The following is an 18,473-nucleotide window of genomic DNA, read 5'->3' as shown; positions in this document are numbered from 1 at the left end:
GATTCTTTGAAGACCTGATAGTCACATCTATTATATGTATTTCTAAAACTGATGTTTCTACCTTAAACCCTGGTATCATAGACTGTATTTTAAACACACTTTAAACACATTTGTAAGCCGTTATTTTCCTTTACTTGCTTAATGGTCATGACTGGATCAGATTGAGCTGCACAGAAATAACCTCTGGAAACATCAAGCCGATGCTCACCCATCATCTGCCTGCGTAGACTCTGCAGCTGCGCAGTCAGCAACAGTTCCTCACAGCGCAGCACCTCTGCCTGAATGTGATACAGCTGCAGCTGCAACTCGTAGTAAAGCGCCTCCAGCTGGTCCAGACGCATCATTGCATCCTCCCCACCCTGCAGATTCTGCATCTGAAAAGCACCGCCTCACCATTACATCACACACTGTCATCCCCGCGGACACAGGCTGCCGAATGGCTGATTTTCCAAAAAAACATGATCCCGTTGTGCTTTTGTTTCTAACAGGAGTGGGATCTGGTGGAAACCGAAGCTGATTCTTGTTTTATGGTGTTCAACTACAGAGATGAGATAAGGAGTGCAGCTTCACATGAAAAACATTTGACCCGAGTGTCATTTCCAGTGAGTCATTTCCACTGTTGTACAGCAGGATGTTGTTCCCTCCATCACAGGATGCCAGAGCAATGAGGTCATTTTTCCAACACCATTATCTTGTTTATTTTCCCCCAACTTTTAACTCCAGGTTTTGTTTTTGTAATAGCCTCAATCTATGAAAGAAAACACCTCCATTAACTTTCTTTTCTTAACTATTTTGCCATGCTTTACCTCTTCCTTCAAGCCATGCTTCTTCTGTTCCAGGCAGATCTCTTTGGCCCTCATGAGCTGCAGAGTTTCCTTGGAAACGGCGTATTGCAGCCGCTCCATGCGTTCGATTGCCACGGCCCACGTCGACTTCCCAAACTTCCTCTGGTCTGCACGCATCCGCTCATACAGAGCTGCAAGTGTGCAGTAGAGTGACGCAGCGTTGATTTTGTGACACAAAAACAGCTTTTAGTTTTGATCCACTTTACAGTTTATTTTTAAGACTTCAAATAGTTCAGTGAAGCTTTATTTAAAACCACATTGATATGCAAGAGTTTGGAGCGGGCAAAAAAGAACTTAAGAGCCATAAATGAGCTATAATACCCTTTTTATCACGTAAACATCCGATGCAAATGTTAAATAGTGTTCAATCTTTTCCTCATGCCTCCGTTTACCTTTCTGAGCTCGAGTCGTAGTTTCAAAGAACTTCACAGTCAGGTTTTGAATGGAGAGCACAGCAGTGTGAGCCTTCTTCTGCCACTCCTCATCCTCTTTCCTCAGGCTCTCCACACGGCGAGGCCCAAGACGCTCCGTCTCCAAGCAGATCTGACAAGAGGACAAGCAGGTTCAACACACAGTGATTACACCAGAGTTCAGGCAGCGCTGATAAAAAATAATCCTCACCACCTCTCTCTGTCACCACCACCACATTGATTTTTTTTTTCTCCTCTCCACATTTTGTTACTTAACTGCCATAAACTTAAAATCCCAATAAAATCCATTAAAGTGACAGACCAACACAACATAATGCATAATTAAGTTGAAGGAAAACTATAAATGGTTCTCAAACTTTTTTCAACAAATAAAAATCTAAAAAGGTGTGCATTTGTATGCAACACCCGAGTCAGCCCTTTGCAGATCCACCTTTCACTGCGATTAGAGCCACAAGTCTTTTGTATGTCTCTGTTTTGTACATCTAAAGAGTGACATATTTGCTCACTCTTCATTGCAAATAGCTCAAACCAATCAACTAGGATCTATCTAATAATGACTTTCTGTGACTGACCCTGTTTTCCTGTGATTGCCATGTGTAATTTTAACTTGTCTGTACTTTCCTGCAGACCTTTGGGAATGAACTACTTTTAGAGTGTGAGGTGATTTCCCCTTTAAACTTGAAGTGGTTCAGCCCAGAGCCAATTTGGTCAGCTAATAAAGTCATTTCCTAGTATTTAAAGAGTTGCTGGAGGATTCTCCCACCAGATCCTTCTCCCTCTCCATGCAGCGTGGAAATCAGTGAAGTTGTGCCGGAAACATTCGGATCTCTAAATAGGCCAAACTAAACATGCTTATGGTCTTTGTCCTGCTGGAAAGTCAACCTCTGCTCAAGTCTCAAGTCTTTTGAAGCCTCTAATGTTCTTTCTTACAGTACTGCTTTTTTCTTAACTCTGATCTGCTTCTATGTCCTTGCTTAAGAAAAGAATTTCCACAGCATGATGCTGCCACCACCATGTATTACTGAGTGGACAGTGTGTTTTGAGTATAGTGCTGCTTTAGTTTTCTTCCATACACAATGTTTTATATGTAGGCCAAAAAAGTTTCAACCTTTGTGCTGTGTTGCTTGATCTTCACGATGCTGTTTGTCCACTGATGTCCTCTAACAAACGTCTTAGGCCTTCACAGACTCTGGATGTATGTGGAGGTTAAATGACACATATGTGGGCTTCATTTGCAAATTACTTTTAAAGGCATTTGATTGAACTGGATTTAATTTCGGGGTATCAGAGAAAATGGGGGGCGCGGGCTGAATACAAATGCACACGACACTTTTTTCAATTTTTCAGCTTTTGTTTGTAAAATACAATCTTTCCACTTCACACTTAGGCATCAGGTCTATGACATAGAAACCCCAGAAAACTACTGGAGGTTGGGGTTGTAAAGTGTGAAAAAGTTCAAGGGATCAAATACTTTTGCAAGGCACACTTTTTCCTTCCACAGCCTCACGTTATCCAGTGAAAACAAACACAGAGTGTTCTGTAAAACCGCTAGTGTACAGCAGAGGGCAGTGAAGGGCATGGCTAAATATTTGTGTTTACTCTGAGAGTAACCACGTTTCCCCAAGTGCTAAAAATCCACTAAACAACATAAACAAATTGCCAAAAATATGACACCTGAAGTTTGTCATACTACACCAGTGTAACGTTTTACCCACTCATCCTAAATCCCGGCGAAAAAAAACAGTGAGACGAGTGGAAAACCGCCGTGTGTGGAAGCTTGCTCTGGATGTCAGCTAAGAAACACAACCACCTCTGCATGATGGCAGTGTATGGAACAAAATGTACACAGCCAGTGAAGCAGACTCCCTTCCAGGGCCTCTTGGTAATGTGAAACAGATGTGTGCAGGAGCTCCAAAATAAACACAACTACAGTAATCACTAAAAAACAAAAAGCTCAAAGGACCCTTATTTGTGATAGTCAGCATACTCGCTTGCTAAAAGCTTTGTATTTCTGTGAAAATTGTGTGTGCACGAGAAGCACAAGCACAGGGAGTGGTTTTGAGGTGAAGCTGAGAGCATGGAGGGGTGGGGGATTACATCAGCAACCAGAAAAACTATTCTGGCACCATATATAATCTATTCAAGAGAAAGTTACATTATACTGGAGTGCATTAACTCATTGTTTAGGTATTGTTAGTGGGAAAGCATACACAGTAGTGCTAAACGACACTGACTAGTGTTCTTTATCTGAATAGCCCGACCTGGTAACAGCGACATTTCAAAGCATATGTTGCTACATCTTAATCCATGTTGTTGCTGATTCTGCTCACTTTGACCCTTTTGACCTCAGCGATAAAACAAACTGAAGCCCAACATCTGCATTAAAGATGGCTCGTGATCTTGAGTTTGTTAAACTGGTTTTATGCAAAGCAGGAGGCTCCAGCACAAACTGGCAGTAGTCAATATTTAGCTTTTCATGCTCTACAGCAATACGCTTGTAGAATAATCGAGTTGCTGAAAAAAAGTAAGGTAGAAATGCAAAGAAAAATCATCTTAATACAATAATTAGACAAATTTTAGATCGACTAGCTCCTGACGGGTGACTGACCGATCAGAAACTAAAAAAACCAAATCATAAAACATACTTCCTTCCCAATCAGTCCTTTCCAGTCAGTAAATACGCCATACTAGGGTTAACTAGGTTGTGCTGACAACTAAACTCTTCAGAGGGACGCCGTTACTGCAGGAAGAGGACTCAAAGTTAGCCATTTTCAGTATCAGTAACGTGGAAGCAGAGAAATGGAAGAAAAGGATGCTGTACTTTCAACAATATGTTCAGACATGTCTAAGCTCCGTTCAACCTGCAAGGGAGCGAAAAAGAGAGCACAACTTTCAGCAGATAACAAGAAGGCTGAATGAAGTATAGCAAAGCTGCTCCGTTTTATCCTATGAAACTTGTCCGCCCTCTAACATGCTGGACTAGGGAATGCTGGTAGCTTTTACTGTGTCCTCTGACACAGCAGTAAGACATGGCTTCTGATCCTAATGTAGATATTTAATGACCGCTCATGGCAGAAAGGCTAGGATATCTTCTTATATTCTAGCTTTTAAAGTGAAATCAGCATTGGCCACGATGCGTATTTCTAATCGTGTGTTCTTATGATGCCTTCATTTCCAACTTTTCCCAGAATCCAGCTTTACATTTTGGTCTTAGAATCAAGGGAACACCTAGCTGAAGCCGATCTATCTAATGTTTGTAGGCTTATGGTCTGTTCAGGGATTAATATAACCACCTACTGACCTTGATAGCTTAGCAGAGTTGGGTCTGTACAGTATTAGCTGGGGAGACCACTAAGAAACACCAGACGCTGTAAACTCGTGTGACAGACGTGCGATCTGCCTAAAGAGCCTGCCTCTCAGTGACAGCTGAGATGAGCTGTCGCTCCTCACAACTGTAAACAGGACAAATGAATGGATACACGAGTGATCCAGCTACTCTGATCTGTCATTTTCCTACAATGCATTTCTGTTACAGAACAGTCATGCTGAACAGAAATCTGCCAGAAGCCTGTGATTAAAAGCTGTTTTTTAATCACAGGTTTGTGATTTGTGTTTTTTAATAACAGGACGGTGTAACTAGATAAAAGTAACATTTACAGCGTTTGTACTCGTACTCGTTGTCTTCCGCTTATCCGGGACCGGGTCGCGGGGGCAGCAGACTCAGCAGAGACGCCCAGACGTCCCTCTCCCCAGAAACCTCCTCCAGTTCCTCCGGGGGGAGCCCAAGGCGTTCCCAGGCCAGCTGAGAGACATAGTCCCTCCAGCGTGTCCTGGGCCGTCCCCTGGGCCTCCTCCCGGTGGGACGTGCCTGGAACACCTCCCGAGGAAGGCGTCCAGGAGGCATCCGGTATAGATGCCCGAGCCACCTCAACTGGCTCCTCTCGATGTGGAAGAGCAGCGGCTCTACTCCGAGCCCCTCCTGGATGGCTGAGCTCCTCACCCTATCTCTAAGGGAGTGCCCGGCCACCCTACGGAGGAAGCTCATTTCAGCCGCTTGTATCCAGGATCTCGTTCTTTCGGTCATGACCCAAAGTTCATGGCCATAGGTGAGGGTAGGAACGTAGACCGACCAGTAAATTGAGAGCTTTGCTTTTTGGCTCAGCTCTCTATTCACCACAACGGACCGGCACAGCGCCCCCATTACTGCAGCAGCCGCACCGATCCGTCTGTCGATCTCCCGCTCCATTCTTCCCTCACTCGTGAACAAGACCCCGAGATACTTGAACTCCTCCACTTGAGGCAGGAACTCCCCTCCAACCTGAAGAGGACAAGCCACCCTTTTCCGGTCGAGTACCATGGCCTCGGACTTGGAGGAGCTGATCTTCATCCCAGCCGCTTCACACTCGGCTGCGAACCGCCACAGCGCATGCTGTAGGTCTTGGCTAGAGGGGGCCAGCAGGACCACGTCATCCGCAAAAAGAAGAGACGAAATCCACTGGTCCCCAAACCAAACCCCCTCCGGCCCTTGGCTGCGTCTAGAAATCCTGTCCATAAAAGTTATGAACAGGACCGGTGACAAAGGCGTTACAGCGTTTGTACAACATAATAATAAAACATGCTGTGTGAATGCAGGATGTATTTTATTGAATGGCCTCAGTCCAGATTCAGTCGGCCCGAGACATTTTTGATCACAGAAGTAAGACTCCATCGATGCAAATTCATGCTGGGTCGTTGTCAGCAGCATTTGTCTGATACGGCTCACCATCCCATCAGGGGGCAGCACAAGCAATCATTTTCTATAGCTTGACTGCATATCCAGTAGGATGGAAGTGGATGCCCAACTCTTGACCATCTCTAGTCAAAGAACCTTCAGTCTATTTGCAAAAAACACAAGTAGAAAAATATTTTATTTGGCATTAAGGCCACTTTAGATCGAGACAATCACTGCACTATGAAGACTAATTAAACCTCTTTCACACACCTACAGCTCAGGACATACAAAGCCCAATAAACCAGAGATCTTTGGATATTATCGGGGTTAAAGGATAGCCCAGAAACCTCATGATATATCCCATAAAGAGCATTATTTGAAATCTGTTTACCTCCCATCTTGTAAACAAAGCAAGCAAGGAGGAAACGGCAGCGGAGATGTAACAGAGTGAAGTGCCATAACACCTCTGCTCAAATATGCTCCAGGAGACTGAACACAGATGTGTCAAGCCGGCTTAAAATAGAGACGGCACTGCTTCCCATGATGGGAGTGTTGGGATTACGACATGCATGCTGTCATGGTGGTCCTTATCTCATTTGGTTAAAATAGCAAACGGGAGTGTCTGGGAGAAACACAGGAAAGTATTTATCAAGCAGCTGGAACTGGTTAGGAGAACACGTTTTATTAAAAGGTGGAGAAGAGGAGACATTGGTTGCCCAGGTGTCCTATCAGTAACCCTGGACATATTTAAGAATCTCATTTTCAATTCAAATGTATAAAACACATCTAAAAGCTTTTATATGGAGCTTTTAGTTAGACCAAAAATAAAAATGTTCCTTAAAACATTTTACAGTGAAACAATAACACAATGCCTTAATAAAGATGAGCACAGAGAAGCAGTCATCTTGAGCGCTTGTTGTTTTTCCGTGATTAAAAACTGGTTTTCTTCAGGTAATGAAGGCCAGAATATAAAGCTAATGGAATCTTAGACAGGCATCCCGATAGATTAATAATGACATCTGATGTAGTTACATTTGTACACACTAATAACATGTACAACAGCAGCAATCAGGAAGATTACCTCAATCCAGGTCACCCAACTAATTCATTTAAATATTATGCTATGTAATATTTTCACATTTGTGTCTGATTTGCCTGACAGATGAAGGGAAGCACCAGCAGGTGGATCTGGGACCTATGAGACAATCGTTGCCATGTAACAATGCAGACTGTGCAGCAGTAATTGGAGCTCACTGAGGTACAATCCACCTCAGACATGCTGGGAGTATCACCACATTTCTAATTCATGGCCAAGCCTCTGACCTCCCAGGCAACAGGAAACCCACACCATACGGGTTCATCCTGCAAGTTAACAGTCCACCAACGCTCTGCATACCCTCAGGAGATCAACGATTCAGATGTGCATCTCCTCTTTCATTCACAGATTCATATTCAGCACCTTCCAAAGGTTTTCTCACATCTTCAACGTCTGTTTTCTTATTGTCATGGATCAGAGCAAAGTAGTGCATAATTCCTAAGTGGGAGGAAAATGAAACATGGTTTTCAAAAGCTTTTCTGACCCCAGGATCCTCTGCAGAACCACTTTTTGTCTATAGCAGCTTGCCCATCTAGAAAAAGATTCATTTGCTCATTCTTCTTTAAAGAATGTGAATATGTCGGATCAGCAGATAGTAAACATATGTAAACATCAATTTCCAGGTCTTGCAGCAGATTTTGGTCAGGACTTTACCATTCAAATGGATTAATATGCATTGATTTAAACCATTCCACTGCAGCTCTGGCTACATGTTTAGGGACAATGTCCTGCTGGCTGGTGAACCTCTGCCCCAGATCTGAGTTTTTTGTAGCTGTTAACAGGGCTTCTTCCAGGACTCTCATGTATTTAGTTCCATCCATCTTCCCACCCCTTCTAAGCTTTGTTGTTCCCTCTAAATGAAAGCCTCCCACAGCATGATGCTGCCACCACCATGTGTTACTGTGAGATGGCGTGTTCAGGATGATATGCAGTGTTAATTTATACTGAGATTAAACTATTGACCATTTAGATGACATTTTTCATATCTTAATTAGATTTTTTTCCCTTCTGCTTCAGAATTATGTGCCACTTTGTGTTGATCCATCACATAAAACACAGATCAGAAACAATCAAGTTTTTGCTTGTAAACTGACAAAATGGGAAAAGGTTCGAAGTGTATGAATACTTCTGCAAGGCACAGTGCAGACAGAATACATACACAGCCAACACTGCAGCTCATTCTTCTAGTTTCGTTTATAGTCAACAAGAGAGGTCAGGTGAGGCTGCAGTTCCAGCAGGAAACTGATCCCCGTCTGCTCTCCTCTTCTGGTAGCAAAACCAAATACAATGCAAACTGCATGTAAATGAAAGTGTTTGTGTGCTAATTCCAAACTCCTTCCTTCCCTCTCATGAGTTTAGCATAAAAGAAAACAACTTCCTGCGTGAGCCTACAACACACATTTTGCATACAGCTTTGTTTTTGGCCGTTGGATCGCCCTGAGGGAAGCAGGTGGCAGAGCTGAGGAAACAAAACGTTGGCATCCTGCAGATTTTCAATCTATGAAAACACGTCACAAACAAAAAACACTGAAAAAGAAATCCTCTCCAGGCTGAAAACGGGGAGAGAGGAATTCCATAAATCATGCTATATGTTCAGACAAAATAGAACTTTATTATTTTATTCATGCAGCAGAGTTTTACTTCTACTGACTTAATTAGTTGCTTAAATCAGTAAAACAATTTGATTAGATCAGATTTGAATAAATTGAGTGAAATGGAAAATTGATTAAAAAACAGGACGCATGTGTGCTATAGCCCAATTAAAAAGGGTTGAAACTACATTTTCTTCATAGGTAACCATTCAGAGTTGACGTTTTAATTAACAATTACAGCACTACAGTGTGTTCTGGCAGCTGGATGAACCTATCTAACGCCTCTCCCTGTTCCACACAGATCAACACTGTGACTCACCGCTGAGCTTAAAATAGTTTCAAGGGCTCTGAAAGAAATAGAAGAAATCATGGAGCCTCAAACAAAATTGTTGTTGGTCTTTGTAGTGAATTTACTCACAAGGAAAGGTGAAATATAATTGCATAAATAATGGACATTTTTAGTAAGGACTGTAACTTTTTAATTATTTGGATGAGGATTCACCAAGAACCTACATATAAACACACCCACAAACCAGAGTAGTTTGTGTTGGTTGGTGAAACCATGCTGGATTAGCATGCTGACTGAAGAATGTAGTTTAGAGAAGGAAAAGTACTGATCGTGTTGCTCATTGTTGACTGAAAAGGGGGGGTAAAGCTAATCTGTCAGAGGGTAACTTTGACAGAAAAATGTTTCAAACGTGAAGTCAGCACCACAGAGTTGTTGCTCGTGTGTTTCATGTAGAACGATGACAAAAAAAAAAAAGGGGCTAAGATGAAGACCTTTGTCTAGTTCTGCTTGGACGGCTTTTAAATGCTTGAGAGAAACTGAACTTCTACTGTTAACCCTTGAAAATATTTAACATCATGTTGAAAATATCTGCGGCTTAAAGTGACTCAAGGGAAGTTTTGGGGAGCTGCATCTGTGCTTCAGCTGAGCCAAAGAAAATTGCATAAATCTGTGTGCATTCGTGCCGGCATTTGTTTCTTTATTTGTGGGGTTCTGATATTAATACCATGTGTCATTCTCTATTGCTTTAAACTCAGCCATTAAACCTGCAACTTTTCCCTTCAACCATTGCTTATGCAGCTATAAATGTTAAAGAATCTATACTGCTAAAGCTTGAATTGCCTAAATTAAGTCTCCCTTAAAAGCCTTAGCTAACTGCAAATGGGTTGAATATGTTTTCTAGTCATACCGACTGCACAAACCAATTTACTCTAGAGCCACATCCACCCAATCACACTCACAAATACATAATTCATACACTGATACGCTTGGGGTTCAGTGCCTTGAAGCCGGAATCTAACCCACAACCTTCTGATCCTAAGACGACTACTCTACCCATTGAGCTACAGCCTCCTATGAACAACTTTCAAAAGACACTGTTAAAGTACTAAAATTGCCTCTGTGTATTTAAATAGAAAGGTATTCAAGGAAAATTCTCCACTGGAATCGAGAAAAGGACTCCTTCTATCTGGAGCTGACCACAGGGGTTAAGACGGCCAACTAAATGAGCTCCGAGGTGTTGGCAGTCAAGATAAAAACATATTGAAAGCCTAAACATTGACAATTAACTGATGCAGCAGTAATAAACTAATTCTTTGTCTTCAAAAGCACACTCCTTCATCTGCTATATATTCTTATTATGCAAGCAAGAAGCAAATGCAGAAACAAAGATGCATTTTTCAGGTTTAAATAATACTGATAAATGTGTCCGGTCTGGTTTTATTGAGATGAGATAATAACGTTAAAATTTAAAAAATAATTCTGCACGCCTCTCTTTTGAAACTGTCTAACAATTACACCATCCAGAAGTAGGACATTGACCTAATGACCAAAATGGGACATGTTTTACCTGCTAAAACACACTTAATTTCCTTTTCAAGCCTCTGATTAAGAAAGGCATCAGAGTAGAGAAAGAGTATGGAAAACAGGAGAGTGCTGAGGCTGCAGAATCACTGAGTGGTTTACTGACTGCTGTAATAATACTTAGGCTGGTCGTTAATCTGCTCTCGGGGAGGAAAAAAAAGCCTGATCCTCTGCCCTCTACCATCTACCCTGCCATCATCAGCGTTGTCATCACCACCGCAACTCCAAAAGCCTAAGCAGTTACCAGTAATGTCCTGGCAATGGGCTTATGAGGACATGCTCACTGGAGGAGGGTCAGTCATCTAAACCGAGCTCTAACCAGACCACAGAAACCCTTTTTACCGTGGGCTCCACAGATCTATAAAGTACGCCCCGACACAAGACAAATTGTCTTGAAGGGCAAACGAGTAATCCGGCTGCAGGGAGGTCTAAACCTGCTTAAAACAAGCTCTAAAAACAGATGGTCTTTGTTTCTGTGTATGTGTGTGAATTACCTTAATTTGCTGTCGTCGCAGAGTTGCCACTTCCCTGATGTCCCTGAATGGCTGAAGCAGGTAGTGGTACAGCTGAGTTGTCGCCTCGAGCAATTCTCCGTACGCCTCGTCCTCCTCGGGGTACACCTGCAGCAGCTCCACCATGCTGTCAATGGCCTTGTGCTTGTCCAACACCTGGGACAAAGCGCATTGAAAAAAAAGTAGAACATGATCTTCAAGGATCTCCATGTTAAATTGGAATAGCTCCCACCACAGACTGAGCAGCAAATTATACATGCATTTAAGTTATCTTTTAATTTTACCAACATATTTCCTCTGAATGTAAAAAATATTAATGCTTGAAATTGTCCCAGCCAGATTCCTGACATGAATCTGATAGAGAATCCGTGGAGGAAGGGCTAAAGATGAGGGTGATGGCAATGCGGGCTTCCCAGCTCCTTACCAAATATAAATCATCAAAATACCAGAGGAGGCATTAACAATTATGAGGCTTTGACTGATGTAATACCAAAAACAGCTTTTCCACTGATTACTTAAAAGGATGTAAACAAATTTTGCTATTTTTTAATTTTTCTGAATAAAAACAGAATTCGTTTTTAAAAATTACAGCTCCTCGATCATCGTCTTGTTATCTTTTGGGAGATGCTGGTATCTGCATGTTTAAACGTCTGGCTTGAAGAAAAATTATTTAAAATCTAAATTTGCCAGACATATGAATAGCATAACTTCCCTTTAAACTGAAAAAAAAGTGAATGCTGGCCATTTAATAATTTTTTCTCTTTGTAGTCGAGTCATTTCATACCCAGACGTTTTCATAAATGAAAAAGTCTGGGTTGTTTGTCCACATAAACTTGGCAATTAAAAGTTCATTCTGATTCTGATTTATTTACAGAACCCAATGTTTCTAATTATAATTTGAACAACAGATTCTGCTCCATTATTCCCTTAGATTACATTTGGCCACATTTCAAATCCAGACATTTTCTGACCTAAATATAGTGCTGTAATTCTCTTAGTAATCATCTGAGCTGCATTAGAGGCTTTAGGAGAAACATGTTTACTCAGCCTTCACTCTGATTAATACACTGGGGTGTAAACAGCATTTCCTGATTACTTGAACTAAAATAACGGTGAGAATAAGACTTCAGACAGAATACACATTAATAACACCAATCTGTCACATCATAGCATCCTGTAAGACAAAATGTAGTTTCAAGGCTAAAGGTGCAGACAGACTATCTTTATTAAAAGGACATTTTTGCTATTTTCTTAATGTTATTTATGAAATCCCTAACACCAGGGCCGGTTTAGGAGAATGTGGGCCGCTACGCTTTAGCCTCTGAGGTTTTTTGGGGTATTACCCACCAGAGTTTAATTTAATCACAGTAAAATTATGGTAAAATACACATTAACTTGAAGTTTTTTAGGCTTTGTAAGCATGGAGTTAGAGTTTCTCCAAAATGATCTTCATATGGGTAGTTTAGTGAGATCAACATAAACATCAAACCATTTCTTGAAACTGCTTCATTCAACAAAAATACTGAAAATGGTCCAAAACGTCAAGGTATCATGTGTGGCTATTTGATGGATCCTATAAAACAGAACAAAAACCAAATAAAACGTGGAGAATGTGCGTAAGGCTTGCTGACGTTACACCTAACGATCTTGTGATCAAGCGTTACGTTACAGCTGGTGTTATTGTATTTAAAAGGTTGTGTGAAAAACACCTCCTTGTGATACGGGTTTGCATTTTTTTTAACATTTATTTAAAACAGAAACCCCAGGTCATCACCCCTCTAATTCTTGCTAACGTCCAGGCCAGACCAACACTATTCTAAAACTCAGCACGTGTGAAATGCTATTTATGTCAATATTGACAGAAAAATTTGTGACTGTCGTCGTTAAAACCGCGTGCTTCACATACAGAAACAGATCAGAGACCACGCTAAAGTGTTTGTACTTGGCTTCTGTCAAATGTACAATACAACTTGAGTTTTATGTTAAGATCTTATTTTCTCTTTTTATGGCCCATCTATAATATCCTAATATCAGGAAAAGATGTAGCTGTCAACTCTTCAATTAGGGTCAAATAAATCAGCATATTTCTGAGACAACAAAAAGGAATTAATAAAAATATCTTGACATTTCAACCTTCCACTCTTGGCATCAGCAGAATAAATTACACCAGGAATATATTCATAGCTCAAATCTTTTTAGTGAGGTATGTGCTGGAGGTTTTACATCACAAAACATAGGGTTTTATGCCCTAGTTTTCACGCCCCACTCCATAGATACAGAAATCAGCATTGTGATTTCTGTATCTATAGAGCAGACCAAGATTGAAAAGGAAAGTATAAAATTTAATTTTAAATTGGCACTGATCTGAACTAAGTGCAGTCCAAACCGATAGCTACCTCGAAGCTCAAGGCAGGACTCAGCCTAGGAATATTTGTAAGTGCACGCTTATTAGTCTGTGGCCAGGAATGATTTCACAAAACACATTGTTGAGTTGAAAAAAATAAATAAATCTACTGATCCCAACTGGTACTGATTCCTACCATATGTTCAACAATCCAGACTGGTCATTGTTCTTAAAAACGCCACTAAGTTGAGCTTTTGTTCAGAGGAAACATATCTGTAAGCTCTCAGAAACCAGCCGCTTTGCTTCATTTGCTTCTCCTCCACTTCTGTCTCAGACAGAGCACTACCATCTGATTATCAATTAAAATGAGGAATAAAATACTCTTCTATCTGCAGAGAGCCACAGATATGAATGAAGACTGTTATATCAACTCTGAGCTCAGTTTCCTAAGCCCTCTACACTGTGGCAGACCAGACACTGCCCGATTCAGCTCCAACACTGCCCCTACTGTTTACTTTGCCCCTAGGTTTCCCTGGCAACCGCTGATCAACCCCACACCCCGCTCAGTCGCTGCTAGCCTGGAAACCCCCCTGAACTAAATGAGCCAACTCCTGCCGGCACACAGGACAGGATTTAAAAATGGTAAATTACACATTCAGGTGTCATTTAGGACATATTTAACTTCAAGTAGTGGGAAGAAAATAACTAAAACACATTTTCCTAAAAATAAATTATTGTTCTAGATTTGGCTCAACAACATCTACCAATGGAAAGTGAAACTAAAAAAAGAGAAAACAAATTAGGGGGGACATCTTAAAGCTAATGAGGCTAATTAGCAACAAGTCTCTAATGTGTCTATGCAAATATGGAAGATATAATAATCTTATAAAGCAGCACAATTTGACATCTTGGTTTCCTTTTGCTGACATCTTCATTTCAAGTCTATCCTGTCTTATCCTATTCTCTTTCACATTCTCAGACTCGCCAACAGCAGGTTTGAGTTGGGCCAACAGTTTGAAAACTCGTCTCGAAAACTCTTTTTTAACAGTACAATTTTATAAGCTAAGTTTAGCGTCAAAGTCAACAAAAGCCCTCCGCAAAGTGCAGAGGACGTAATTACAAGATCTTCCTCTTGGTGATATACTGGATCTGTAGACTCTATCATTAAGAGCAATTCCTGTCAGTGATAAATCTGTTCGGTCTTATGCCACAGTAGTTTTCTTCTCTTCTTGCCTTTTAATTGAGAAACAACACAGGAAGACAGGTTTCACTGTCTTTCATACAGATAGTCTTTGTGAAGGCCTCTTCAAAGATGGAAGACTTCCTGAAAGTTGTTAAATGTAATTTCTAGCACGTTTGAATTAACACAAATAACAACTACCTGCAAGAAGTCTAGATAGTTGATTTATGTGCCTATTTAAAAAAGGAATAGTTGAGCCCAATCCTGACTAATGATGCGCCTCATTTGTCTCGGATGTCGGAGCTCAGATGTGGAAACGACGTCATACCAGAGTTGAGAATAAAGGATTTGCTCATCGTTTTGGTGCCAGCCACAATCAATGCAAGCTAAAGACTAAACAAACATGACATCACAACGTTTGTAATTATCAGAAATAGTTAGTACCTGAAACTTTTACTACATTTTATATCAGTAGCATTAATTCCTGTGTACAACAAGCGCATCTGCTCATCTCTATGAGCAGGAGAGGTATGAAAAGTTAACAACCTATAAAGTGGTAGGAAGGAGCTAAAGCTGGACCTAAAAACAACCAAATAAAACTGAACTTCAATTCCAGAATGTTCTGGAAGCCAGTACAAGGATGTCAAAACAGAAGCTGTGTGGCAGTGTATAGCAAAAGAAGTCAGGCGCTGATGGATTTTTTATCCAATGAAGAATTTGCATCCAAAATGATCCCAAGATGTTTGGGGAATGTTTCTGAAGCATCCAAAGGATCAAGATCATTGGTAATGGAGGACTAGCACTGCTTCTTCCTTCACTCAAGTTTATCAAATGTTGTATAATTTATCATTTCAAAATCATTCAGACAGTCCTGCAAGGCTGTAGCATTCTTTTCAAGCGAAACATAAATTTATGTATTATGATTAAATTTTAACTCTACAAAGAGCAGATCTGACTGGGTACATATAAAGAAAAGCAGTGGGTCAAATACGGTCCCTCATTCAATGCAAACACATCTACTAATGTGGAACTAAAATCTAAAAGTACAAAACTTACAGAACTCCCCCGGTAATGAAAAATGCTTTAAAAAGTGCTGATTCTGTAACATGAGCATCGGGCTATACATGTCACTGACAAACATGACCAGGAGGCAAAATCTGCAAGAAATGTGTACACATTAAAGTCACTCAAAAGAAAATACACCCACATTTCCAAATGTGACCTTTGCACTGTAAACAAAAGGTCACATTGGGTCAAAGCTACATCATTATGACTAAAAACAAAAACTCTGGGTGCAAACAAGATAAACTGTAGTGATTAATAACATACTGAGAACGAAGCCTTGTTTGAAGCACGGCAGCTCAAAAAGCAACGTCGGACCTTTCTTCAGGAGCTTGTATAAATATATATATTTTGGTACCCAGCCATGGATTTCAACATTAAACTCCGGTACGAAATCTTCTGAAACTTTTCAAAATAAAGTGCATTAACCTTCTTCTGGCACAGCCAGGAAACGGGATAACTGCGGACTTCCTGTGACGCCACTGCCCAAATAAAAGCACAGCTGTTTCTACATCCGCCCTCTTCCACACGGCCTTCGAAAGGGACCGGATAGGGGAGACAAACGCGCTGATGTCTCTTTGCTGGCAAAAAAGACATAACTCTTCAACTGGATCCAAGAGTGTCATAAGATCACGCGATCATATGCACAAGTTAAGTATGAGTGAATAACTGTTTGTGTACCCAGTATTCATTCATAAAAACGGGAATTAAGGTTCACGCCTGGCTTGACTTTCTCTCTCTGAGGCCTGCAGAAGCAAACTGTCCCAGAGAGGTTCCCTACAGAGAAGCGGTCTCTATGAAGCCGAGCAGAGCGGTCTCTGGAAGGAAGACAGCAGAGACCCCATCACCGTGGTAACGATAACGTGCAGTGTGGTTAGCGGACAGAATGGGCCGTCTTTCATCCACAGCAACAGAGGTTAGCTAGAAGCTAACCGTTTGTTCACAGACCGGCCGAAAGAATGGCCGTCACTCCCCACAGCTAAGGAGGTTAGCTGGAAGCTAACCCTTTGTTCACAGAGCTCTCTTCAAACTTCCTCGTCGCTTGGACAACGTTCCTCACCACAGTTCATGAGGTTAAGTGTTTGGGCAGAAAAACAGAAGTGATTTAAGTTGAAATGATCTAAACGTTTTTCATTTTATGAAGTTCGGTTTTGTTTGTGTTGAACTCAGCTATCTTGGTGCTAGCAGACTATCTGCAGCACACGTGCTCAGGTTGTATTCTTTGTGTGTCTTTAAAGTTAAGACAAACTTTATTAAAGTGTGATTTTAAACAGAAGATTGATCATAACGCGCCGTCCTCGCTTATGCATTTTAACCCTTTTATTAACGGTATTTTTTTAAAGGTGTGTGTTTGAATCTGGTGCTAAGCTAGCAGCTTCTTTGTTAGCTTAACTGCCAGTAAATAATGTGTCCCTAACATCATTTTACTAAAACTGATAACTACGTAAACAACATTAAGCCCATTTCTCCAGAAAGATTTGGCTCTTTCCAAAATATTCCCTTAATAATGTTTCTTCAAATATTATTTTTATAAATAAAGGCAGCTAATGAGACAGCGTTGAGAAATGGTCATCCAGAAGATTGGTTTTACTCAGCAGATTATTTAAAACATTATTTTATTAAAATAATATTTTATCTGATCTTGCATTGTGAATGGTTGTCTAAACGTTTGCTGATTATTGCCCAAGTTAGTTCCAAGACTAACTTAACTTCATTTCCAGATTCTTAAAAATAATCCTTGGTTCTCAAACATAAACATTGTATGGTAATGTTGCATCACTCTTTTGGTCATGGCTCTCAATCATCTTTGATCAACTTGTTTATATTGTACATAGCCCATTAGTCTTCCTTATTCTTTAATTCTGCTTGGTAGTTTAGTTGGATTGTTTTAGCATAGTAAAGAGTTTGTTGATTGAAATATGTTTGACTTTGAGTTGACTTATTTTTGTTAATACATTCTTGTATTTTAAGAAATTGTGTGAATTCATTCCATGTGTGTGCAGAGTTTTGCTGTTCAATAATGTCAGAGCTCGTCTCACACCTTTCTATTTTGTCCTAATACCATCGACTTACTGGGCTGGTATTCACAGGATAACCTTAACAGACCGAAATATTATTTGATAAAATATTAAAATATTAATATTAAATAATATTCTCAGATTGATAATCCCAACACATATATATACACATATATACATATACATACATATATACAGGGGTTGGACAATGAAACAAACACCTGGTTTTAGACCACAATAATTTATTAGTATGGTGTAGGGCCTCCTTTTGCGGCCAATACATCGTCAATTTGTCTTGCGAATGACATATACAGGTCCTTCTCAAAATATTAGCATATTGTGATAAAGTTCATTATTTTCCATAATGTCATGATGAAAATTTAACATTCATATATTTTAGATTCATTGCACACTAACTGAAATATTTCAGGTCTTTTATTGTCTTAATACGGATGTTTGTGGCATACAGCTCATGAAAACCCAAAATTCCTATCTCACAAAATTAGCATATTTCATCCGACCAATAAAAGAAGTATTTTTAATACAAAAAACGTCAACCTTCAAATAATCATGTACAGTTATGCACTCAATACTTGGTCGGGAATCCTTTTGCAGAAATGACTGCTTCAATGCGGCGTGGCATGGAGGCAATCAGCCTGTGGCACTGCTGAGGTCTTATGGAGGCCCAGGATGCTTCGATAGTGGCCTTTAGCTCATCCAGAGTGTTGGGTCTTGAGTCTCTCAACGTTCTCTTCACAATATCCCACAGATTCTCTATGGGGTTCAGGTCAGGAGAGTTGGCAGGCCAATTG

At 40.5% G+C, this 18,473-nt stretch overlaps 1 protein-coding gene across 2 annotated transcripts in view; it reads right to left on the bottom strand.

Moving 5' to 3' along the window:
- Positions 1-18,473, bottom strand: part of jmy (junction mediating and regulatory protein, p53 cofactor) — a 40,439-nt gene that overhangs the window by 7,878 nt on the left and 14,088 nt on the right. For both annotated transcript variants that reach the window (XM_047373317.1, XM_047373318.1), the window contains exons 2-5: positions 11,040-11,213; positions 1,238-1,388; positions 807-976; positions 209-374 (exon numbers count right to left, since the gene is read on the bottom strand). In XM_047373317.1, the coding sequence (XP_047229273.1) occupies positions 209-374; positions 807-976; positions 1,238-1,388; positions 11,040-11,213 (661 nt within the window). The remainder of the gene's footprint in view (positions 1-208; positions 375-806; positions 977-1,237; positions 1,389-11,039; positions 11,214-18,473) is intronic.

The sequence above is a fragment of the Girardinichthys multiradiatus genome, chromosome 8 (genome assembly GCF_021462225.1).
Source record: "Girardinichthys multiradiatus isolate DD_20200921_A chromosome 8, DD_fGirMul_XY1, whole genome shotgun sequence".
NCBI lineage: Eukaryota > Metazoa > Chordata > Actinopteri > Cyprinodontiformes > Goodeidae > Girardinichthys > Girardinichthys multiradiatus.
Note: the sequence above shows the minus strand (reverse complement) of the source record. Positions and strands in the feature narration are given on the sequence as shown.